Raw genomic sequence first — 25,463 nt, forward strand, 5'->3', positions numbered from 1 at the left:
TTAGCTATAATCACATCCTCTTTCAATGTTTACACAAATTTATGAAAACTCAAGCAAATATCCAAAGCAATCATCCCCTTACTTAGATCCTTTGTGTACACAAATTCACACAGACATGCATACACAACTAGCAGCTTCCTTGGCTAAGGAGCCCGGAGAACATGATTTTAATAAGTAAATTAAAAAATAAGAGGTGGAAAAGGTAGTAGTAGAAGTATATCCTCCACTCCACCTAGATTAGTGGCAAATGAGAAAGACTCTGGATTAACTGTTTTCTTTCTGCAGCTGGAGTACATAATCTTTCAGGATAAAGACTGTTTCTTGTTATAATGGAGAAATAAAAGGTAAAGAAAAAAGTCATATCTCTTTCCATACCACAGTGTTTCTTTTGTGAGATTGATTCCTTAATACAAACAACAACAAAATAAATCCATACTGTTGCCACTATAGAGACATGTGTGCATGGACATGTATGTGTGTACATCAGGAAGGTTTATTATTATAGAAAATGTTGTCTTAATATTCTTCTCAAATTAGACAGAGAATAATGTATACTTTGGAAAACATATGGTTATTTATCTTAGTAAAAATATAATAATGCAAATTTTTAAGAAGCTTGTTTCTAGGTATGTAATTCATGCCTCACAGTCTACAAGCACATGAAACACTTTTGAACTTTTAATTTTTAATTATCATCTTCCTAGTCCACATTTGAAAGGGAAATTCAAATAAACTAACTCCTGATGTGGTGGTTGGTAGATTTTATGGAAAGCCTGAGAAGACCTTTGTCCCTTTTTCCTCTGCTTCAAAGTGCACAAAAGTCCCTTACAGTGTGCATGGGTGGGGCTATAGAAATGAAAGTACTATAACAGCCAAGCTGCTTAGAACTTTTGGACTCTTTGTCAGACTGTATGGGTGTATGGCTACTTGAAGTTAAAATAGGGTTTTATATTAATGGTTAGAAGTTCACTTTGTAACTGGAAGATAGGCCAGCATTCTGCATTTAAGGATTTGATAACTAACATCCACTGGAAAAAGAGATCACATGATACCTTACCTGTTCAGGGTTTTGTACTATGTATCTCCTAATGGTGGTTTGTGGATATGTAGTAACTTTCACTGTTGGAGAATGAAGTTCCTGTGAAGAAAAATTAAATCCAAATAACTATAGAAAATTATCATTACTTGGTAGCTTGGAGCTATCAAAAGTAAAAATAAGGAACATTTTTCATAGCGAATATTATACAGTCATTTTGTGAACAATATATGACTTTATAATTTATTTAATGTTAGTGTTGAAAGTACTTAAGCAGCATTTGCTCAGTTCTATTGTAAGTAATTGCATTATACTAATTTTCATTTTTACCATACACTTTTACATTTTATTATGGTTTTATTGTATATTTGTTTCTACTAAAGTTTGGTAAGTAAAAACTCTATAAGAACTAAAAGTTTGTCTTTAAGTTTTATCCTACCTCTTAAGATTGATTAGTTCTCTAGACCCAATGACTCGGTAAATACTTTCCAAAAAATTATGAAAGTATTTTTCTTTCATAAATTATCAAAAATTAATATTTCCAAGATTCTAATTCCTAACTCATTTTTATATTTTCATACTGGAAATATATTGAAGTAAATGAAAACTGCTTAAATGGTGCTAAAGCAGATTAAATAAAATAAACAAGTTTCCCTTCTATTGTGCTTCCCTCCTCATTCTGGAAAACTGTTGCTTTTGTTTTTATGTCTAAGTTTCTTTGAGTTTTCTAAAGTCTTCTGAACCATCCAAGACTCAAGCAGAAATGCTACTGTTCATGGAATTTGAATAGAATCATAGAATTATGTTATTTCTGTTTTCTTTCAAAGCCCGTTTACAGAGAAGGCCCTCAGAATTGCCATAAAATAGCTTCAAATTGCTTCCTTCTCTCCTACCCAGTCTGGTGTAAAAGTATTTGGAAAATTAACAGTCTAGCAAGGTGCCTTGTATCTATATAATATTTAGTTTGAAGTGGGTTTCTCCAAAGGGCATACTTATTTTTTAAGGAATTCATTGTGTAGCTCCCTTTCCTTCATTTTACTAACCCCCTTTCTAGACTTTCTCAGAGTCAATAGTGTTGCAATGACATGTTTAGATAAAAAGTTAAGCGTAAATAAATTCTTATTAAATAAGTTGTATATAAAAACTACTCATGTTCATGATTTCAATTGCTTTTCTCTTGGACACATAGGATCTGGATGTGAATCAAATAACTACGGCTTCAGAATCTTCAGGAGGTTTTTGTTGTTTTGTTTTGTTTTGTTTTGTTTTATTGTTGTCCCCATACACTGCCCATCTGGCTACTATGAGTATTTCCAAGGATACAGACAGTCTTCATACATCACAAGGATAGCACCATATGGCAAATCCTACAGCCTGGGGCATACCCACAATGTAATCAATAAAAATAATTTATGGATATGCACAAAAAAACTAAGTGGGGTCAATCACCAGATTAGCACAGCTTGCTTATGTCCAAAAGTCAGACTCTTTATTCCTTGCTGGTTTCCTGGAACTGTTTGATGTAGTCATCACTTAAAGAAGTCTCGCTGTATTTCTGTCTATTGTTAGAAGCCTAACAAACCTGCTTGTACATACATGCTTCAGATTATGTTGCTGATAACCCACATCAGAACTTTTAATATGTCTGAGAGTTCAGTGGAGAACTCAGTGCTGAGGAGGTTAGGAATTCTCACCTACTTGTTACAGGTGATGAGATGCATGCTCCCACCACAGAAACAGCACTAGGCGGCCACTCTGACAATCTCTATGAACAATGTGAAGCAGATACAGTCTTGGCCTATGGACATTTATATCTCCATAGTGTTTTCTGTCCCTAATAACATCCTTCAGAGGAAGTCTTCAGGCTTGATATGGTCAAAGATACCAATAGAGCCATGCTGCCTACCACTTGCTTGGAAAGGAGCAGGGACAACTGGGAGCTCACCAATTACCTTATATGCTTACTTCCTTAAGAACTTAAGTTTTCAAGTCATTCATCATTCACAGCTAGCGGCTGTGAATCTTTGGGAAGGCTAGCTGCTTCCCAAATCTAACACTTTGGGGGTCCATTTCCTTTACAAATGCCTTCAATTCATGGACAAGTTGGATCATCAAAAGTTCTAGATTTCATTGCAACATCTTCATTGCACACCAGACTTGGTATGTTTTTGGTTGCAATTACTGTGGGTGATACTATAGACAGACCGGAAATTGTATTCACTCTTCTTGCCTGTGTGGTCATATTCTGGCTGCTCTTTTCTTTCAAAAGTCTGTTGGCCTGAATGTAGATGGCTTAATCTTGGGAGTGGTTGGTGGTTTAAAAGAGAAATTTCCCTTATGGACTCTGGTATTTAAATACTTTGTGCCCAGATAATGGTACTGTTTAGATAAGTTGGGAAATCTTTAGGTAGAAGAATCTTGCTGTGGGAAGTACTTCATTGAAGATGGGCTCTGAAGGTTTATAGCCTCAATGTACTTCCAGGATATTTATGTTACATGTTTGTGGTTAACATGTGACCTCTCAGATACCTGCTTCAGCCACTTGCTATCATAGCTCTGTTACCATTATGAACCCACCCTCCGGATCTGTAAGCCAAATGAACTCTTTCTTCCTGTGCTGCCCAGTTTGTCGACTTGATACAAGGTAGAGTCATTAGAGAGAAGGGAGCCTCAACTGAGAAAATACCTCCTTAAGATCAGGCTGTAGGCAAGCCATTAGGATAAGTTTAAATTACTAATTGATGTACAAGTGCCAAGTATAATCTAGGTAGGGCCACACCCCTGGACTGGTGGTCCTGGATTCTATAACAAAGCAGGCTGAGAAATCCATGGGGAGCAAGCCAGTAAGCAACACTCTTCCATGGCCTCTGCCCAGTGAGCTCTTCTGCCAGAGCTTGAACAATCAGAATGCTGAGAGCAGTGCACATGATGAAGGCCTGGCTTCAGAGAAAAAGAAAAGCTTCTATCAGGTCATATGTGTGAAGGATCTGTGGTATCTGGTCAGCTGGACCTGACTAATCAACTGTGACTAAACAAGAGACCCAACCCACTATAGGAAAACCTCTACCTTGCTGTGACAATGGATGCTGGTCAGCTGGGGCTGAAGAATCAGCTGGGCTCAAGAATAGACCAGCATCACTGATATGAATTCTTCTAGGAAGTGTTTCTTTCCTAAGAGTTAGCACACAGAAGCTGTGTTTCAAATGTGACCTCGGTTGACAGTATGGTGTAAGAGTTTCCCAGGTGGTACTGGTTTTGAAGGCATGAAGGGGTCACAGAAAACAGCTGAGGCTTGGCACTGTGAGAAGCCAGGAGTGTCCATTGATGAAGGTACAGCCTTAGTAGCAGTTGAAGCCACAGAGTTTCAGGGGTCATGAAGCAAAGTTGAGGCTTGGCAACATGAAAGGAGCCTGGGAGAGGCTATTGGTGAAAGTACTGCCCAGTTGCAGCAAGAGACACCAGCATTTTAGAGTTGACCGTGCCATGGTCTAACCACCAAGAACAGCAGCAGCAGTGGAGTTGAGCCAACTGTAACCTTCAAGATAAGCTGTATGTAGTGCAGATAGTGGAGCCAGAGAAGTGGCCTAAGCCCTTTGGAGGAGTCCTGAAGTTCATATGTGGATGCTAGACATCAAAGACCAAGTTATTTATATTTGGAGACTGTTTTTGCATTTTTCAGATAGTTATTATGCTTTGGTTATTCCCTTTTGAGGTAAGGAAGTATTTAACATAGTTATTATTTTATAGGAGCCTGCCACTGAGAGACATTTGATGTTAAAAGACATTTGATTTTTAAAAAGAGATTGGGTATTTTAAAGAAATTGAATATTTAAGGGTTTGAATTTTTAAAGACTGTGAGACTTTGTAAGTTTGTAAGGGTTTTTTACTATAATATCAATATTAATGTGTGACCTTGGGGATGGATAAGACAAGGAAGGTTGTGGCTTAACAGTGAGTTATTTGTGTGTCACGTTGACAAGAGGTCAGTTGTGCTGGCTAATTTTATGTGAACTTGGTACAAGTTAGAGCCATTAGAGAGAAAGGAGACTCAATTGAGAAAATGCATCCATAACATCAGGCTGTAAGTGAACTTTTAGGACATGTTCTTAACTAGTGGCTAATGTGGGGCCATGCTTAGGCTAGTGTTCCTGGGTTCTATAAGAAAGCAGGCTCAGCAAGCCAGTGCAGCAAGACAGTAAACAACACTTATCCACAGTTTGTTTTCTGCATCAGCTTCTGCTTCCAGCTTCCTGCCCTGTTTGAATTCCCACCCTGACATCCTTTGATGATGAACAGTGATGGGAAAGCATAAGCCAAATAAACCCTTTGCTCCCCCAAATAATTTTTGGTCATGGTGTTTTATCACAGCTATAGTAATATTAATTAAGGCAGTTTTCTAAGTTACCTTTGGTTATAGTGTTTTATCATAGCAACAGGCAAGTAACACTAATATATGGTATGTAAACAATTATTATTCCTCCGTATAGTCCCAGCCCCCATTGTTTTCCCTCACCAACAGAAAGGGCTTTTGCCAGCAGACTTGTAAGTTGTAGGAAGCACGTAGGTACTTGTCCTCACAGATAAGCACCAGAGGAACCAGGAATGCCAAACAGTTAAACATACAGAGTTATCTTTTCAAAAGGAGAGATGTATAACTTTTTTTTAGGTCAGAAGGCTGGGAACGGATGTGGTTAATAGCCTGGCGACATCTGCTCTATCTGTATGGCCAGGCAACTCTGGCTCCCACAGACTTATGTTTATCTCAGTCAATCTGTGGGGCTATCTTCCCAGAGACCCTTATCAGGAACACTGTTTACCTCGAGCCTTCTTCCTTAGTTAATTTATAGAACCCACCTTTTGTCACTTGTATTTTACAAGACTTTCAATGTAATCATGTTTTAAGCCTTGCTGTACACATGGGATTTAATTATCACCAGAAACTATTTTCCAAACTGTGCTATGCTTAAATATGCCTAAAATAAACTGTCCAGTGTCAGATTCTCAAAGTTTGAACCTTAACCAGCTATGGAGCCATGTTTAACCAAACTTTTTGCCTCACAGGGACATCCTACTGGCTATGGTGTTTGTAGAGACTCCAAGAGCAAGTCAAAGAATGAGACTGGCTATCTTAGACCCCAGATGGGGATATTTAAAGGTTTCCAAGGAAAGACTTTGAACAACCTCTACAATGACTTGGGTAGTCGTATTATTTCCATTGCTATCAGCTTTGTAAAAATCTAGAAAGTTTCATAGATCAAGGAGAGTGCCCAGTCTCTCATCTGATTTGCTTTCTGGAGAAGGGATGATGAAGCGTGCTCGGTTGTCAAATGGTCTTCTGGTGCTTCTTTGGGGAGAGTGAAAACCTTTTCTGATGTGGAGTCACTTTTGGAATAAGGTGATTCTTCAGCTAAGGCTATCTGATGTGGCAACATCAGGCATATTGAAGACCACACAGTGTGACCAAGAGTAACTCCAAAAGAAACAGTAGCAGCTTGGTGACTAGGTATCTCTGCACTTGGTGATATATATTTTAAGTACTTGTTTCTTTTTGGATGCATCCCCATAGGGTTAGAACAAAATATTGCTTGAAGTGAGTCGATTAAAGTTTTAGCTTTATCTAGGCATAGTAACATACACTTTGAAATATTCCTTGGGTTGGAGGTGGAGAGCCATAGACATTAAAAGAAATGGAAAAACTGTATATGGTGATACATGCCTATAATATAGACTTAAGAGGCTGAAGCGAAGCAAGAGGATCTAGATTTCCAGATTAGCCTGATGCACATACCGAGATTTTGTCTCAGAAATTTATCAAGAAAGAAAGACAAGAAAGAAAGAAAGAAAGAAAGAAAGAAAGAAAGAAAGAAAAGAAAAGAAAGAAAAGAAAAAGAGAAAACACTAGGACAAACTCATTTGTAAACTTTTAATGGAAAAAGTCAATATCGTTAACATAAGAGTTGTTATACATCAATGAGAAAAGATCTGTAAATTCCTAGTAAGATGATCAAATATATGTATAATTTAATAAAGTAAGGCTTATGGATTACTAAAGAAGGGTTAAGAATGTGGGAAGAGAGCCAGAAATCATGGATATCTGCAGCAAAACACTATTTGCTGAAATGACAAAATCATTGTACACATGAATTCACAGTGGCTATAACTGCATGTATAAGATCTGACCAAGATCAAACAAGCCACAACACCAATATGGTTGGGAGAAGGAATCATGAAGTCCTGCCCCTATCAAAGGAGCTACTGGGAACTGATGGATGCTTGGGGATACAGAGTAAGATTTTGTCAGGGACATGGCTTCTAAAAAGCTACTCATGCAGAGGGTCCAACACCCATGCTTACACAGGAAACACTAACAGGACTCTGTATACAAAATAATAAAAGTACATGAAGGTGGGAAAAAAGGATGTTGCAAGGAAAGGGGAAGAAATAGCTTATTTGATCAAAACACATTATATGCATTATGAAATTCTTAATTAAAATATGAAACAAAAGGAAATGGTTAATAAACCTCAAATGATTCAACCAAAGTAGGAATTAGAGTTTAACAACTACAAAATACCTTGGGTTTTCCAGAAACTTCACTCTTGTCAGCACCCTAAGTTGTATGTCCCTCTCCCATGCAACTACAAATATAATATGATTTATATTTTCTTTCCTTGGACTTCAATTTTTTATACATGTCAATTAACTAAACATTTTATTACAGAAGTAATTGTTATTACAGCCCACATTTGGATGTACAATACTTACATTAAAACCTTATAAAATAACTAGGATTATTGGGCCATAAAGGTGAAAGGAAATAAGAGTCTGTGTGTCATTGAAATCATAAACTCATAACAAGAATAATATTTTTGGCCAATAAGTATACATTTTAAAGTGCTATCACTCACAAAGTCCGTTCCTCAGTCAATCCAAATTCATGTATTTTATTAGTATTCAAACCAAGAACCCTTAAACTATCTGCATTCACTAGAAGATTCTCAGCTAAAATTAAACTACACCTAAACTAAAAACAATATGAGTGAGAGAGAATAACATATAAAAATGTAATTCATGGCGTTTGCCATATGATCTTTTCATAGGCAGAGCTTATATTCATGTATTAGAATACCTTTTTTTTTTTATTTGTGAACACTGACATTTTGTGAAGGTGTAGTTCTACAAAGATGTAACAACTGCCCATACATATGAACAAGACTTATATAAAAAGAAGAAAACATAGTCTAATGTAACACACAACACTGTTTACCTGTTCAGCATTTTGTGTTATATGGAGAGTGCTTGGTGCACAAGTAGATATTTTCAGAGTTGGTGAATGGAGCTCCTGTTGAAAAAAACAAAACTTTCAGAAATTGTTTCTGACCACTGCAATTTGAAAGTCTTCAGTTACTGGGATTGCTAGCCCATTCAATTGAATGGATGAGGTATCCTTTATTTTTATAATAATCTTATTAGTCACAAATAAGAACATTGTGTATAGGCTTTCTTTGATGATGTGTATCCAAAGGACACATTTACTGAATTACTTGGACAACTTTTAAAGTAACCTAATAATAAAATAATTTCTAGAGCACTTTTATAGCAACACCATATTGTATTATTAAATTTTCTTTTTGCCTTCTTTGACAACTGTGTTGATATATACCACAATAGTATTATTATGTGTCTCCTGTGAAGCAAATGAAAATTTTGTCGAGCAAAGACAAAGAAAAATTATCAAACTAATAGATGAAGCTACCTTTAAAACATTGACTATTACTCTTAGTTTACTTCAAGTTATATGTTATCTGCCCTGCTACCAGCTTAATTCTAGAGTCAGCAGTACTGTTTTAAAATCATTCACAAAAAGGAATGAAGGTGGTATTCACACTGATTAGACAAATGATTACTACACTACCATTATTAATATTTCTCCCCAAGTTTGGAAAGGTGCACTGCCTCATTAGTGTGTATAGAGAATTTTTTTTTCATGGTACTGGGGATCAAACCCAAGACATCCTATGTTACTCAGGGGCTTACCATTGGGCAGCTTCCCCATCTCTAGGTTGCACAGACCTGATAGAATTACTCAGGCTCCTCACACCCTCCTATAATTTATAAAGGATTGCCATGTCTCCAGGTTATTTTCCCACAAACAGAAAAATGTTTCTTTCAAGAAAGGAATAATTAAAATCAGAATCACAGGTATACCAGGTTAACAATGAAAGGTTTATCAGAAGCCAAGACATTTGCCCAAACTAAAGAGGGTTCTGGACACTTGAGCACTATTATTGTCATCTTCCCCTTTCTTTATTTTAACTTCAAATAATATAGATCTGGTATTTTCTGGATGCCTCCAAATAGGTTACTGGATTTCCTGCTAGAAGCTAAAAACTCTTCAGATAAATGCAGAAGGTTACAAACTGTAAAAGCAAACAGGCACATATCATTCACTTCAGAAAAATGATTCCAAGTACAACCAAGTGTTAATGGCTCAGGCTCACAGATCATGGAGAAAAAATGAGATTTTTTGTTTTTTGTTTGTTTGTTTGTTTTGTTCTACATGAATATAATTCTGATTTTTTTTAAGATTAGTGAGATGTTTTACTAGCATATTAACTATAAAAGTAAGTGGTTTCATCATGATAGTCACATGCCTATAATATACTTAGATCATATTTATCCCCTTTATTAATCTTGGAGTCACTTCCTGTTTCATAAGAAGTGAAAAAAATGTTTGTGAAAGAATCAAAAAAAGCATGTCATAATTTTAAGGTCATACTAAGAATAAGGACTTCTAAGTGCTTAGTTTTATATAAATCACACAAAAAGAATCAATAAGAGTTAGCCCTCTGAGAAAATCAACAAGATAGACAAAACCTTATCAAATCAAATTAAATACACACACACACACACACACACACACACACCACATCACATAGAGCATTAATATTGGAATCATTAAATTCAGTAAATTCAATGAGCAGTGATATTTTTGGTCCACATGTCCTTCTTACAGCCAGCCTTTCATTCCTGATAAGTAGTTTAAGGTTTAAGGCACAGATGAGGTACTTGGTTATCATGGTACAGTAGAAAGATACCTGGGCTAGGAGTCAGGCTCCTTGGATTGGAACCTAGTTATAGTACTGCTCATTTTGTGCTATTGGTTATCTCATGTCTCTTCCATAAGCTTCAGTTTCTTCATGTGAGAAATTACATATGATTGCGTGTCAGTGTGGCTTACACAATCCTTAATCTCTGTTCCATTTCTGATATTATATAAACAAAGGAGTTAATTTTTAACTTATTTTTGCAGTTTGGTTCTATGTTGAGAAAATAACTTTAAATTCTTTAAGCTTGTCAATCTTGTTTTTCTTTGAGCATGAGAATGTTACTAATGCTGATGATGGTGCTAACAAATATTAAGAGTTTCCTATAACAAACATCTTTCATAGAGCTTTGAAATTCAGTACCTAAAACAACCTCACAAAGAAGGTACCAATATGACTCTATTAGACTTACAAGTAATTTTATACAAAACAGCCTAATTTAATAGATGATAATTATAGAGTTATTATTTGGTACTAGAGCTCAACAAAAATAGCAATGACTCCAGAAATGTTTTAAATCACTCTATATTTTGCCACATTTATAACTTTCTTGATTATATTTTCAGTTTTACAAATTGTAGAATCTACTTATAAGATAAATCATGATTAGATCTTATATGAGGAGCCTAAATATATTTTTATTTCACTCTTTCAAATTAGTTCTTGTAAAAAGTAACACTTACATTTTTGACTATTGGAGAATAAGTAGGAATCTTTGGTGCATGCTGGAAAAAGTGCTTGACCACTACGCTATATCCTGGCTATTGTCTTCTGTGGTAGGATTTTAGTATGTATGCCAGACTGGCCTCATGATTCCCCTGATTTAATTAAAGCATGCTGGATAGGTGTGAATCATCATACCTAGTTCAAAGCAACTTTAGTAGTTTTGAAAACATTACACTGATTTAAAGGTGATTGCATAAGGAGACAGCCCTGATTAAATGATTTAAGCTGCTCAGAATTCAACATGATATATTTGCAGAGTATGGCCACAGGGCTCTAAATCAAATAACACACTAAAGTTCTATTTACCACTTATGTCAGTTAATCCCCAAAATATACACTATATTATTGAGTCATCTAGTCTTCTGCCTCAGAAATGATAAACATTACCTTGCTTTCAACTTACTTTACACAGAAGTCTGGTAAAATCAATGTTCATCATTACACAGGCTAGATCTGGCATAAAACGCAGGTTGGTTTGTCCTGTGCTGCCTTAAGTAATGCATTTTAGCTTTTTACAAAGTAGTAACAGTGTTCTTCCTTCTCTTCCTCATTTACTTTTTATGAAGTAGACATGGCATTGGCAATTTTAAAAGCAAAGTAAGTTGAAATCAGTTGGCTTTCTGAGAGAATTTCGCCACATCACTCAAAATAATTTTCTGTATCTTAGCACATACTATATCAGAGCCAAGAACTTTGGTTTCCAGTAGAGAATTCACTATTCACAAAAATGTATCCACTTTCAACTGTTAAAATAGATATGTGTTTTTCAGAGTTAAATTAGTTGAAATATAAATGGCCCAAGTTTCTCAGTTATTTACTCTAATCACAGTGTTTTTGAGTATCACAGTGCAATGGAAAAAGAAAGAAAATTAGAAGCTGAAAAGCTGCTATTTCCCTCTAGACATAGAGAAACCATAAAAACATAGGCTATGTTCTGAATTTAAGGATTATTTAAGAAATAAAATTAAAAATCAGAATAGATGTTTTTTGTTCTTTAATGTATTTTTATGCTGTTCTAGGTTGATAAAGATAGCATAGTCAATAAATTACATAACAAAAATAGAAACGTGTTTAAAGTGAAACACTTTATTATATAATTAAAATTAACTGAAATAGACAATTGATATTATGAAAATTTCAAAAGTAAGTGTCTAAATTAAATGATTCATGATTCCTTAAATTAGGCGTGCTAATCTTAGACTGCTGGAATATTGGATATTTTAATTTGTTTTTTGTTTTTTTTTTTAGGAAGCACTGTATTGAGTAACCCAGCTGGTCTTGAACTTGCTACTGAGCCAAGAATAACTTTGAACTTCTGATCCTCAAATGTATATATGGAACACACACAGTTTATGTGGGTACTGGATATCACACAGGGATTCATGCTTCATGCATGCTAGGCAAGGACTCTACCAACTGAACTATATTTTCAGCCTTCTTTATATATGTGCAATGTATATTACCTGTTATGTAACAGAGAAGTCTAAGAATTAACAGAGTATAATCTCTATTCTTGTCAAACTTATAGTTGGACAGCAGATAAAAATTGACAAATCACAGTGAAGTAAGAACTATACGGAGTTACTACAGGAGCTTTATGTGTTAAGAGGTAAAGTCAACCTTGGATAATTAAAGATTGGATCACAAGGAAACATATGAGGAACAAAACAAATTTCACAATGGTTTTGACATGTATTGGTGAGAGGTGTAGAAATTGGGGGCTTATTTAGAGAATGGTAGCTTATACATTGTCTGAAGCACAGGGCAGTAGACTAGGATTTCAACAAAACAGGTCCATAAGGAGCAGATCAAGAGTAGATCTGAAACTCAACGAAATTTATAGACTGAATGTCACCAAAAGATTAATGGGGAGAAGAATGAGATGAGGTATTGGTAGAAAACCTGAGGAATTTTTTCTAAAAAAAGACATTTCAGGTGTAATTAGATTTATAATGAATTTACAATAATTTTATGTTGGAATTTTTATATCTGATTCAGTCACTTTTGCATAATTTTGGTCAAGTACAAAAATAGGCTAATGTAAAAATTATTTTATTTTGACTCATGGTTTCAGAAAGTGCTCAGATGATTGGTTGTGTGTGATTTAAAAGAACAAGGTGTCAGGAACCTGTGGTAAAAGAAAGTTGACCACACTATGATAGATTGACAGAGAGAGAGAAGGGAGGGAGGGGGATTTATTCAGGAACTGGCTAGGGATAATATACTCTGAAGAACCTATCCAAAGTGACCTTATTCTTTTAGGAAGTCCACATTTCCTTCAAAGTTTCTAGACTCTTCAAAAATAGTGCTACCAATGCAGGAGTAGATGTTTAAAACATGAACTGTGGCTGTCATTTCATAATTGAGCTAGGATAACATCTAAACTAAAGTTTGTGGAAGAAGATAAATAGGTAAGTAAATGCTCTGTTTGAAGCAAAAATCTTTCATTAGAAAGTTACAAATATAGTTTTGTGTGTGGATGAAGAGTTATAGCAGTTTTCATAAGAGAATTCTTGGGCACAAAACTAATATGTCAAACCATTAGAGGATTATGGAATAAAATTTAATAAAGAAAAGCACTTCACCTTGACAGAATTTCATTATCAGGACAAGAACATGGAATATATCTAAAAGCAACCTAACTAATGTCTTCGAGCAACAATGGCTCAGGGAACTGATGTAATGACCAGTCAAAATACCTGCCCTTTAACATCACATGCCATAACAATTATGACAAATATTTATCCATCAAAACCACAAGCCAAATATAAACAAGTCAATTGTAGATGCTTTATAAGACCTAAGATCTGGAGAACAAAACTAATTGACTCATCAAATAAATTCTTTATTGTTTTTAGTTTATGTGTTGTTCAATTTTTTTTTAAAAAAAGCAATATTTGGCTTTCTGGTTTAATTTCAAAGAGAGCTTGGGTAAGAGTGACAGTCTGAAATAGTTCCAGTTAAGAACTATGTCTTTACCAAAACTCATATTCAAGAATTAGGGAAGCCATAATTTTCTAAAAGGAAGAAAAACCAGAGGAATAGAAGAGAAAGGGAGGAAAGGAAGGTGCATAAAAGCAGGATAAAGAGAAAGCATATACATTTTATTTTCTAGAACATTTATTTCCATTTGTTATTGATTCTTGATTTTACAAATAATGTGTCAACCTTTAAGAGGTGTAAAGTCTGGGTGGAAGAAGAGAGTAAGGAAGTAGTACAGTACTCAGTATTATGTGTATGATTCTTTAGTTAATGCAAACTAATATTAGGTGTAAAAGGAGGCTACATCTGGGATAGCTGTAGGTGAAAATTTTGGGGGTAAGAAAAAAAAAGAACCTTAGCAATGACTTAGCAAGATTTGAATCAGGATGAATTATTTACAGGGCCTAGAATGGAAATACCAATGGTGGAAGTGGGGAGCTTGGCAACATGTGTTTGCTTATCAAACAGTCATGTGGATATCTGTAGCAGAATGAAAAGATGTAGCAAATGGGGGATAAACTAAAAGGCAGGATGGGAGGTCCCGAAATGGTCCTTTGGCATCATTAAAGACATTTTGCATTATTTAGTTCATAAATTTCATATGGAGGTAAAGGGGGATCTTATTCTTTCAGTATTTCCATCAAAGCTATCCCAGGGCAGTTGGACCTTTGAAATAAAAATTAATTTCTTGCATCATCATATATGTTGATTAAAAATCAGTGAAATTAATGAAAAATTCTTTAAAAATTAATTCTGAATGACAACAAAATGTTTGTTCCTGAGAAAGAACATATTTCAGACAGAATGGCATTCATGCTACATTTTCTTAGAAAGTCTATGATGGCCTCAAAGTCACTATGTAGCTAAGACTGAACTCAAATTCAGTGTGATCCTCTTACCTCAGGAGACTATATACCAATTCTATCATATGTTTTTTTTTAATGTTCATCTACATTATCTTAGGTGGTTTATAATGGGTATATACAAAGATGGTGATGAAATACAACAATGAATAAACTAGCACAAACTTTGTAATGTTAATGAGTCAAGTGTACATGCCAAGAATATTGCATATTGCTTATACATGTAGACCTGTGACTAACTGCTAGGTTTAAATTCCAATTTTAGTATGCACTAGCCTTATTCCAAAGGTTATATTACATCTCTCCACTTCATGGACCTGCTGTGTAAAAATGGAAATGAAACAGAATTTCATTTACTGGATACCTTTGCATTTATTTCATTCAGTAATCACTACAGTCTGAAGAAAGCCATTTATTTTTTCTTTCTAAATACATGAACAGAGGTTCTAACAAGTCCAGTGACTTATATAAGGTAATATAATACTTAACACTTACCTATGTGTCAGGCATTGTACTATGTGTTTTCCACTGTATGTAATTCTATAACTGTAACAATAACTTATAAGTTTCTTTGTATTGTTGTCTCATGTTATAGATGAGGAAAATGACATATACAGCTAATGAGTTCCTGTACCACGTATTAAACTCAAGCTTAAAATCTAAGTTGCATTGTTTCAGAGTTCTATTCTACCACAGTCCACCTGAACATTCAGTATGTGAACATTTCAATCCTGAACATTTAGTACTTACAGCCCTGCCTAAGACATCCCATAAAGAGCAATTTGATAGGAATTTTCTCTGTAGCAGCTGTTTAGACTGTCAAATCTGAACCTCTTCAAGAATCTCTATCTGGCTTTCACTTATCTCTTGGTGGCTTGGGGTAAAGAGCTAAGATATTCAAGCAAGAGAGAAGAAATAAATGAATTTGGTAGTAGAGAGTATTATATGCACAGTGGAGGAATTTTTTTCTTTATATATTTGGAAGCATACTATAATGAACATGGAACTTCTTCTGACTTTTAATTTGAATTTCAATTTTTTTCTTAAAGACTAATATATGTTTCCCAGTGAAGATCATGGGAATGTTATGGGCATTCTTGCTAGTCACAGTACTTACAAGAATCACTGAAAGTAATAGTACTGAGTTAGAATAGGTATAGAAACAATATTTTTAAAGGAGGTACTTTTTTCATCTTCATAGTTCTTATTTATTGAAAATAATTTCTTTCACACAATATATTCTGATCCCAGTTTTCCCTCCAACATCCACCTCCAGAACCCCCAACTCCAGATCCACCCAATTCCAGGCTTTCTTTCTCTCCCTTTGGACAAACAACCAAAAAATAATTAAAAGCTTAACAAACTAAAGTAAATAAATAAAATAAAAGGATTAGAAACACACCACTAAAACACAAAAGCTGAAAACATAATGTATTTCAAACTACCTGACATTTATCCTGATGGAATTTCACAAGGTAAATTATTATTTGAATTAAGTCCCTGAATAGTGTGGAGAGCACTTGTTACAACATTTCAAAATCAGTAGCATCATCAAACACCTACCTGCCTTAGGTTATTGTTGAGATGTTTTTCAATGCTTTATAAAGTAAGAAACATATAAATTAACAACACCTTTTTAAAAAGAGGAGACAAACACTTCATTCAATTAAAATAGAAGTCTATGATTGTGTTACCATGATAGGAAAACAAACAAAAAAATAGTTCCATTCCTTTCTTCTCTCAAGCCCACATCTCTCACTTAAGAGGCTTATTTCTGATTGTTATTCATTCTCTCTCTCTCTCTCCTTTGTTAAGAAAGCTATAAAATGGAGAGGGAGCAAAATATACAGTTCTCTCTCTCTCTCTCTCTCTCTCTCTCTCTCTCTCTCTCTCTCTCTCTCTCTCTCTGTTTTTTTTTTTTTTTTTTTTTTTTTTTTGGTTTTTCGAGGCAGGGTTTCTCCGTGTAGCCCTTGGCTGTCCTGGAACTCACTCTGTAGACCAGACTGGCCTCGAACTCAGAGATCCGCCTGCCTCTGCCTCCCAAGTGCTGGGATTAAAGGCGTGCGCCACCACCACCCCCGGCTACAGTTCTCTTTTCAGTGCATGTTCTCTATCTTTAGCTTCTACTAGGCTATATGCTACAGAAAAGTAGAGTTTCTACTGGGATAGCTGAGGATGTGTCAGTTTAAATATATTTATTTTGAAAGGCTTCGACTTTTAAATGAAGCTTCAGAGCATGACAAATCTCTCAGTAGTTTCACCAGAATTTGTGAAGAACATTTGACACAATGTTTCTTCTCTTTTTCCACTGGCTACATTCCCTGCCCATCACCACATCACAAGGACAGCTTGTGAGTGTTACAGCCTGAAAACTGGCCCACAAATTTATCAGACCTGCCTTTACAAGAGACAATTGCCATGAACATTTTCACCCAGCAATTAGGTGCACTAATAATTTCTAAAGCTTCATTTAATTGTAAGCACAAAGGGGATGACCAACTCTGAAAACACCAGCCCCTTTATTCCATGACCTCATTCTTTATTCAGGCAGCCTACTTCCCTGAACAATCATTCCCTTTACTGACCACACCCTTGAACAACAATTTCTCAGAGCAACACACCCCTCCACACAGAACAGGAAAATTTTCTAGTAGTAAATAGAAACTTTAACATAATAGGGAAGTCATTCTCGGTCTTTGCAACGAAAGACAAAGAAAAATAAAGTGTAAACAAATCTATGTCACAAGTGAATACTTATTGGCAATGCAGATCATTTACAAATTCACATCTACCTATAGGCTACTCTCTGAGGTTAGACTTTTGAAAAAAGATTTATTTATTTTATATTTGTGAATACAGTGTTGCTGTCTTCAGACACACCAGAAGAGGCCATCTGAACCCATTCCAGATGGTCGTGAGGCACCATGTGGTTGCTGGGAATTGAACTCTGGACCTTTGGAAGAGCAGTCAGTGCTCTTAACTGCTGAGCCATCTCCCCAGCCCAAGGTTAGACTTTTTTAGTTGCAAGTTTTCAAATGAAAAATAATGGCAAATTTTAAAGCCACTCTTTAAACCCAATATCCTATTTAAGAAAATCTTCATGACAGCATATAAACTAATATTTTTATGTAGCTAGGCCACTGACATCTCAGACTCTTTGTGTTTATCCTCCAAGTGGACTTTCCTTGGATAAGCAAATGGTATTTGTCCAGATCGCAGCATTTCCTGTAAAATAGGCACTTAAGAAGCATCTGTTCACTGAATGACTGGAATTTAACATATTTAATTTTGATCCGTTTTTCTTTCTCAAAACTCAGTATTCATGGAAAATATCTTGACCTTCATGAATACTTAAATTAGCCAAAGAAAAAATATAAGTCCAATGAATAATTCACACCAGTGTTGTTCATTTAAGGCAGTATGCCATTTTGAGTTAATTATGGTGGTTTAATATTTAAGTGTTAAGGATTGAATTTTAAAGCATTTTGTTGTTATTGTTTTCTTTGGCTTTAAGTAGCTTCGATAACATTATTCATTTATTTGTAAAACCACATTGGGCTTAAAAGTGTTTCTGGCTTTGTATGACTATACTTGTTTCTGTGGGTAAACCTAATAATTTAAATTCTACTATTAATTCAGATAAGGTAGGAGCAACTGGTATCTACATTTAACTTTATTTGAGAAATACCATATTCATCAGGCAAAATAATAACCCAGAAAACCATAAGTATGTCTCATCAATGATAGATGAGAAATGAAAGCAACATTATATGTCATATAGAGGGTAATATAAATGCTTATATCCTTCAACATAATTTTAGTATATAAGAGAAGAGTAGTAGAAAACATATTCTAAAATGCCAGAGATAGAAAATACTAAATAATTATAAATGGTATTTTGTTAAGTCTAAGATTAAGATTTGCAAAACAAAGCAGAGTAGCATGAATTATTTCTCAAAGGAAATATATTTTATAACTGTCAAGACTTATTTTAAAATCTGAGTTCTCTAAGTATCATACATTCATCAAAACAAAGTAAAAGGTTTAACTGAATCCATTGTGACCAGAGATTGAATGCTTATCCTCATTGTCTTGCCTTCCCCTGTAGTAAACTCTGAATTAGTTGCCACATGTCAACTTATCTATAACACAACACATTAAGAAAAAAATTATTGAAACTGTAAAAAAAAGTTTTGAGTAATCTCTACTGCCTTGTGCCTGGATTACCATGTAGTAGAGGAACCATGACAGTGCAGACATTTTGTAAGCAAGAAGGTAATTTTAGGTCACATCTAGGACTACTTTACATACTGCCATAATATCCCACCAACAAAAAGGAAGGAAGAAAACCTAAATAGAAGGGTATGCTATTCATTGTCATTGTGGTCACTGTCTTTAAACGCTGTTTGGTTGTAGTGCAATTCATCTCCAAGTTCATTGGAAATTTTATAGTCAAAGTTTATTTTTGGCCACCAAGGAAATAGGCTTCTTCTTTTCCTCTACAACATAGCTTGAATTTCATCTCTCTCATGTCCATTCATTCATTACTTTTATTTCTCTCTAGTCACAAATAACCCCATACCCCACAATGAACTCCATTACAGTCTCTTAGCTACTAAGGTCACACTTGCAGGCCATAAGGGTATATATGGCTTCTCTACAAGGAACTAAGTTTCAGGATGGAAAGAGTCTTAAAGAGATCAATTTGGCAAATTCTGTATAAAAGAAGGAAAGTTTTATAAGAAGCTTAAGCATCTTAGTTTGACCCTGACATTATTATTAAGAATAAAAGTTGAACCAGGGAACAAACAGTAAAATACAATTCTCAAATTTGTCGTATATTCAGTATTACTTTTAAAAAAGAATTTTGCTGTTAAGTGTGTATCTATCATTCTTTTACTAGCATGTTCACATGAAACAAAAAGGCTGTGGGTTGAAATAACTGAAAAGTAGGATGACTTCAGCATTCCTATGATAATTGTAATTATTGTTTTTAACCATTGTTTTGGAGGTATTAAGCATCTAAGATAGTATCAGGTCTGGTAGTCATTAACATGCTAATGTTGAATATTGGAATGTAAAGTGGAATATTAGAATGACCACTTATACAACCTTGGGTTTCTTTAAAGTTCATAGTTTTCTACCTACTGAACACAACACATATGAAGTTTTTCCTAGCTACAAACAGAAAAGGTGTGGATTCAGATGGGAGGAGTTGAGGGGGAGCACTAAAACAAAATTACTGGTATTAAATGTTTTGTATTTTCCCTGCATTTAAACTGTTAAATAAAACAGTAGTAAAATAATTGTGCTTATAATTTGGAAACCATTTGCATCTTTGAGAAAATATTTTTTAAAGCTTCACTGTACATTTTAAGAATGTTACTTTATATTCCATTGGAATTATGAATTTTAGAAAAAGAACATGTACTGCTTCCAGTTCATATAATAATGTAAGATAGGATAAGACCCCAGCCTTCACGAGGTCTTTCCAGTACAAATATTGTGAAAATACACTTTCAGTGTGGATAGAAGCTCACAGAAAGCTTAAAGGTATGTACACTTGGTATAAAGGGAGCTAGAGACATTAAGCTGTCATTTTATATTATCTTTCCACGTTATTTTTCATGTACTTGCAAGCCTATTAGAACAAGTATTGGTGGTAAGGAAAAAAAATTATCTCATTTTCAAGAGTTTCTTAGAGATCCATCTCTTATAACTTTCATATGCCTGCTTACCTCTTTCTTGCTTTTCAAATTCTATAACCTTTCTTCTCCTAAAATTCCATAAATTATTCAGCTAGTACGTATAAGAATCAACGTGTCATTTTGACACCTAAAAAAATTCTAAGACATGTGCACCTGTCACTTACCTGGGATCAGCATACTATTAGCTGAACACAAATAACTACACGTCACTCCATATGTGCTATTGTCTCTATATCATTCTATTTGGCACAAAACACCTGTTTGCTCGTGATATGATATGAATTAGTGGGGAACTGTTCTAAAAATAAACCTATTACATTCAAGTTGATGACTACTTTTGCCGGTAAAGGCAAAATGGCTTGCCACTTAGAACACATCTTTCAATCAACTTCAATTTTAAAAATATGCCTTTCTATACTCTGGTTAGGTTATGTAAATCATTAGAATGGCAACCAACCAACCACAGGCCCTGAAAAAGAAATAGATAGCTAAGAGACAGAATTTAGGAGACTAACATATACATAACCGAAATCCACCAACACTATCCCGTAGATTCCCACAAATGAAGCAGAAAAAAAAGTGAGATTTAAGATCTGTTTTCCTCTTTTCACGATGATAATCTAGAATAGCTGTCTTTTATTACCTGGGAATGGTCGCTCCAAACCAAATTTTGGTAGGAGGAGGCAGGCTTGAGAGGGGAGAGCACTTCCCGTGAGCCGAGGGGGTCCAAGGCCTGCACCACCTTGTTCATAGGCCCACTGTAGGTCCTCACTCGCTCATACACTACATTCTTTTCTGGAGGCTGCTGGACTTGACTTGAATGATGGTAGCAGTGGTATTGCTGGGGCTGACACTGCAGGACCTCTGTGGGCTGCTGGGTCCCGCAGCTGCTGCTGCTCGTCTCACTCCAATAGCTTGAGCTCATCATCTTCTAGGTGGTCAGAAACAGTTTCCCCAGAGTTTCCCCAGGTGCTCTCCCTAAGGGGGAAAAACATTAAAAAGATGATAACAGAGAAGGCAGGCACGCAGGGACACGCAAAGAAGGCCTTTATCAAGCACCTTTTATCCTTGGTGTTGCCAGTAAAAAATGAGTTACCCGAGCAGCAGCAGGAGCAGGTCTGGCAGCTGCAGAGTAGACTGCAAAGTATTTGAGCTCAAATGAAAAGAGGAGCCACCCTGGGAGATTGCTCCAGGAAATGGTACTGACACGCCTCTGAGGGGCGGATTCACCTGGCAGGTTTGCGTGCCAGGAGAGGCCCTGCCTTGCCACTGAGATAGCAACAGGACTTCCCAGTAGGTAAAGCAGTCTAGAAAAAGCAGAGACAGAAGTTCAGGGCAGGAGCCAGCTCCTAGGACTGGAAATCTGAAGACAAAGATACCAGTGTCAAAACCTGTTAGAGAAAACAACACGACTTTCCCATGGCTTGTAAATTTAGCAAAGGTGGTTTCAAGCCTAACTACTCATTCCAAAACCTCAGACCAAATTAAAGCCTAGGGACAAACTAATTTTCAGAGGTAAATTTGCATTCTTCACAAAGCCCTGGTGATAATGCAGATAAGGCAGATTGCCAGGGGGACTCCAAGACATTTTCTCTAATTTGTGAACCTGTTTATCTGGCTCCAGTCAACGTATGTGTTTTGAAAGACACAGACAAAGATGTATCCAAACGACTGAATTTCTGTCCAGAAGTTGGAAGTGTGCTGTGGGAATGGTTGAGGAAAATGGTGCCATGCCACAAGTACTTTGCGCTTTGTTTTTTGCTTTTAATGATTTGCGTTTTTTACAAAGGAATTTGCCCTGACTCGTGTGTGTGTGTGTGTGTGTGTGTGTGTGTGTGTGTGTGTGTGTGTGTGTGCGCGCGCGCGCGCACGTGTGCGTGCCTCGGGAAACATGGAGTTCCATTGCTTCTTTAATCCCCAGTTGTTAAAGGCACTATAAACCTTTATAGTGCCTTTTGAGGCAAAATGAGATTTAAATGTGTTCAGCACTTATTTACAACTACTTGCAAATCCAATCATAATGGTACTTACCCACAAGGTAATGCCTTGCAAGAAACTCCAGCAAGAAACTGAACTGCAAAATACTACCTGAGTGTTCCTTTAAAAAAAATGTGTGTGTGTGTGTGTGGGGGGGGGTAATAGTTTACTAGTCACTTACTATGTGCCAGGGCACATTCAAGAAACTTTGCAGGAAGTGTTACACTCTCACAACTTTGTAAGGTTTTACCGGGTGAAAAGCTGAGGCATAGGTATAGAGAAGTTGAAAAATGTTCCCACAGTTAGATAAATATTAAAGATGGATCTGGAATCTGAATACAGGGAGAGTCACATCAGAATATAAGCTTTTACAAACTACTTAATACTGCTAAGCAAAGTTTTAATTGTTAAGCACATAGCCATCTAAGAAGTCTCCTAGGTGACAGCAAAAAAAAAAAAATATTAGAAATGACAAGTTACAATGGACTTTAAAAGTAACCTGAATTGTTATGGAAGGAAGGAAGGAAGGAAGGAATATACAAAACACCTGAAAATTAACCTTTAAAAATGCTTTAAAATAACTTGTTCTTATTACACATCTTGTATTCAGAGCTTTCATGCACACTTTCATGTTCATTTATATGTTGTTCTACAAAAATCAATGTAAATCAGCTGGACCTAGAAGTATGTAACTATAATTCTAGTACTTATGAGGCTGAGACAGAAGGATTGCCAAAATTTTGAGTCAGTACCAGCTAAACAATGAACTTCAGTTGAATCTGGGCTACAGCTTAAAACCTTGTCTCAGCCAAAAATAATTTTAAAAAATTAATGATAAATGAATTAGAAATACATGACTTACCAAGTAACCAGATATAATATTAGATTCATAACTCATTACTAGCATTGGCTATCTAATTTTGCAGAAACTTTGTATGGATGAGGATTGGATATAAATGGTGTAACCTAGTTAACACTGATTGAAATCTGAAACACACACACACACACACACACACACACACACACACACACACACACACTGCTGTTAGTATCTGCTGCCAGTCAATATGTAACTTTGTGTGTAAAAAAGTTGAGGTGAAGAATGAAAAGTTTCCATAAAATACTGACTGTATCTCCCTTCTCTGTTTCTTAGAAATGTAGACTATCAACTTTGATATAGTTGGGCTACAATTAATGTGTGAAATAGATATGTTCCCTTGGTGATTTTTATACACCACTGTTTCCCATCCCTGAGTATAAGGAATACAGCTTGAAACTGAAGAATACAGAAATGAACTTAAGCATTACCTGACAGACAGATCACATTTAACTTCAAAGCAGACATTGAGCATCCTTGCTCAAGTCCAAGAATTTAATCAATCATTCTCAAGAAAGATTCAATTTCTTCTGTGAGAACTCCCTTGTGAAGTCATAATCTGCACTGCCAAATATTTGTATTGATAAATAAATATAGATGCACTTATCTATGTAACAATAGTACCTGCACCATGTCACAATTGAAAATCCAATGGGTTTGACAATGTATTTTACAAGCTTCATGATTGTACTCTCGTTTTGCCTATGGTATACGGAGTAATAAGAGTTCATTACTTATTTTTAGCACTAGACTTGTTCAGAGAATTCTTGATTATATTTCCAGCAGTCTTTTTTTTTCTTTTCTCTGTAATATAGATACTTTATATTTGGCACCAAAAAACTAATTTAGAATGTTTGATTTGGGGGACTAGAACAGATATTCCCTTAGAAGATAATTTAATTACAATACAGCTAAAAAATTTATTCATTGTTCCCAGCTATAAAAACAATTCATTCGTTAAGAATGCAACTGAAGGAGTTACCAACACTTGCTGTTCTTGCAGTAAACTGGGTTTAATTCCCAGCACCCACATGGTGGCTCACAGCCGTCTGTGACTACAAGTAGAGAGTTATTCATGCCTTCTTCTAACCTCTGAGGACACTAGCCATGCACATGGTACACACATATACATTTGAGCAAAAGACTCAAACATGCTAAATAAAATGGCTTAAATCTAAAATAAGATAAAAAAGGTTAAAAATTTAAGAGAGCACAGGTACAAAGTAGAAAAATGAAACTCCAATATTAGTGATAGACATAAGGATTAAAACATCAAATATATTAAAAGCAATAAAAATATTTACATTTTGGATGAGATGTTTTGAGGGTCATTTTAAAAGTATTCATTTGCTCTATAGAGGATATGGGATAAACAAACTCAGAAAACTCAGACTCTTTTATGGTCACAACTTAGAACACTCTTGTCACGACTGATGTGTGTGTGTGTGTGTGTGTGTGTGTGTGTGTTGTGGGTGGAGATTTCTCCTGCATACTAAGCAAGCAGTTTCTTCCACAGACACCACCTGGGAGCCCTCTAATTTAATTAATTTTGACATTGGAAGCTCAATCCTACAAGATTGTCTGAGAGCCTTTATTCTCTGTACATTATTGTTTCCTGAAGCCAGTGATGATCATGTAGGTACCTAAGGGCGGCCAGTGATTAATCAATTAATTAGCATGTCAAAAGCACAAATTGTTTTAGGAATTATATGCTAGGATAAGAGGAAGAAGATAGGTGTTCGTGTACCTATGTGTGTGTGTGTGTGTGTGTGTGTGTGTGTGTGTGTGTGTGTGTTAAACATTACATCTACCTCACACACTTGTTAGGCTCAAACATGAAAATGCTTGTTATTTGCAATATACTACCCAAGCATAAGATTTTAAAATATATTATTCATAGAGTTTAGTGTAATTTTTGTAAATTAGTCATTTTGGAAATCAAATTAAATGTCCAAGTGAGGTATGGTCCTAATTTATGGAAACTTTAGCTACCTGAAATCATTAAGATAAAACAAAGCACCAATTAATTTATCAAAATTGATGTGTAAAACTTTATTAAACAATTAAATATCAAAAGTAATTATAAATTTGTCACCAAATACATTTCACCAGCATCAGCAGTTTTTATGTGTATTAGTAATCCTTTACTCCACCTTCTGTTTTATGAGAATGATGCTTAGATCTATC

General features: G+C 35.4%; 1 protein-coding gene across 2 annotated transcripts in view; it reads right to left on the minus strand.

Annotated features, from left to right (window-relative positions):
• Window positions 1-21,591, minus strand: part of Pof1b (POF1B actin binding protein) — a 59,401-nt gene extending 37,810 nt beyond the window's left edge. Inside the window, exons 1-4 of one of the 2 annotated variants that reach the window (XM_076919052.1) lie at window positions 21,519-21,591; window positions 21,066-21,400; window positions 8,304-8,378; window positions 1,058-1,138 (exon numbers count right to left, since the gene is read on the minus strand). In XM_076919052.1, the coding sequence (XP_076775167.1) occupies window positions 1,058-1,138; window positions 8,304-8,378; window positions 21,066-21,350 (441 nt within the window). In that variant the 5' untranslated portion in view covers window positions 21,351-21,400; window positions 21,519-21,591. Of the gene's footprint in view, window positions 1-1,057; window positions 1,139-8,303; window positions 8,379-21,065; window positions 21,401-21,481 lie in introns of both variants that reach the window. The other variant, XM_034486246.2, reaches the window with a different exon arrangement.
• Window positions 21,592-25,463: the final 3,872 nt, after the last annotated feature.

The sequence above is a fragment of the Arvicanthis niloticus genome, chromosome X (genome assembly GCF_011762505.2).
Source record: "Arvicanthis niloticus isolate mArvNil1 chromosome X, mArvNil1.pat.X, whole genome shotgun sequence".
NCBI lineage: Eukaryota > Metazoa > Chordata > Mammalia > Rodentia > Muridae > Arvicanthis > Arvicanthis niloticus.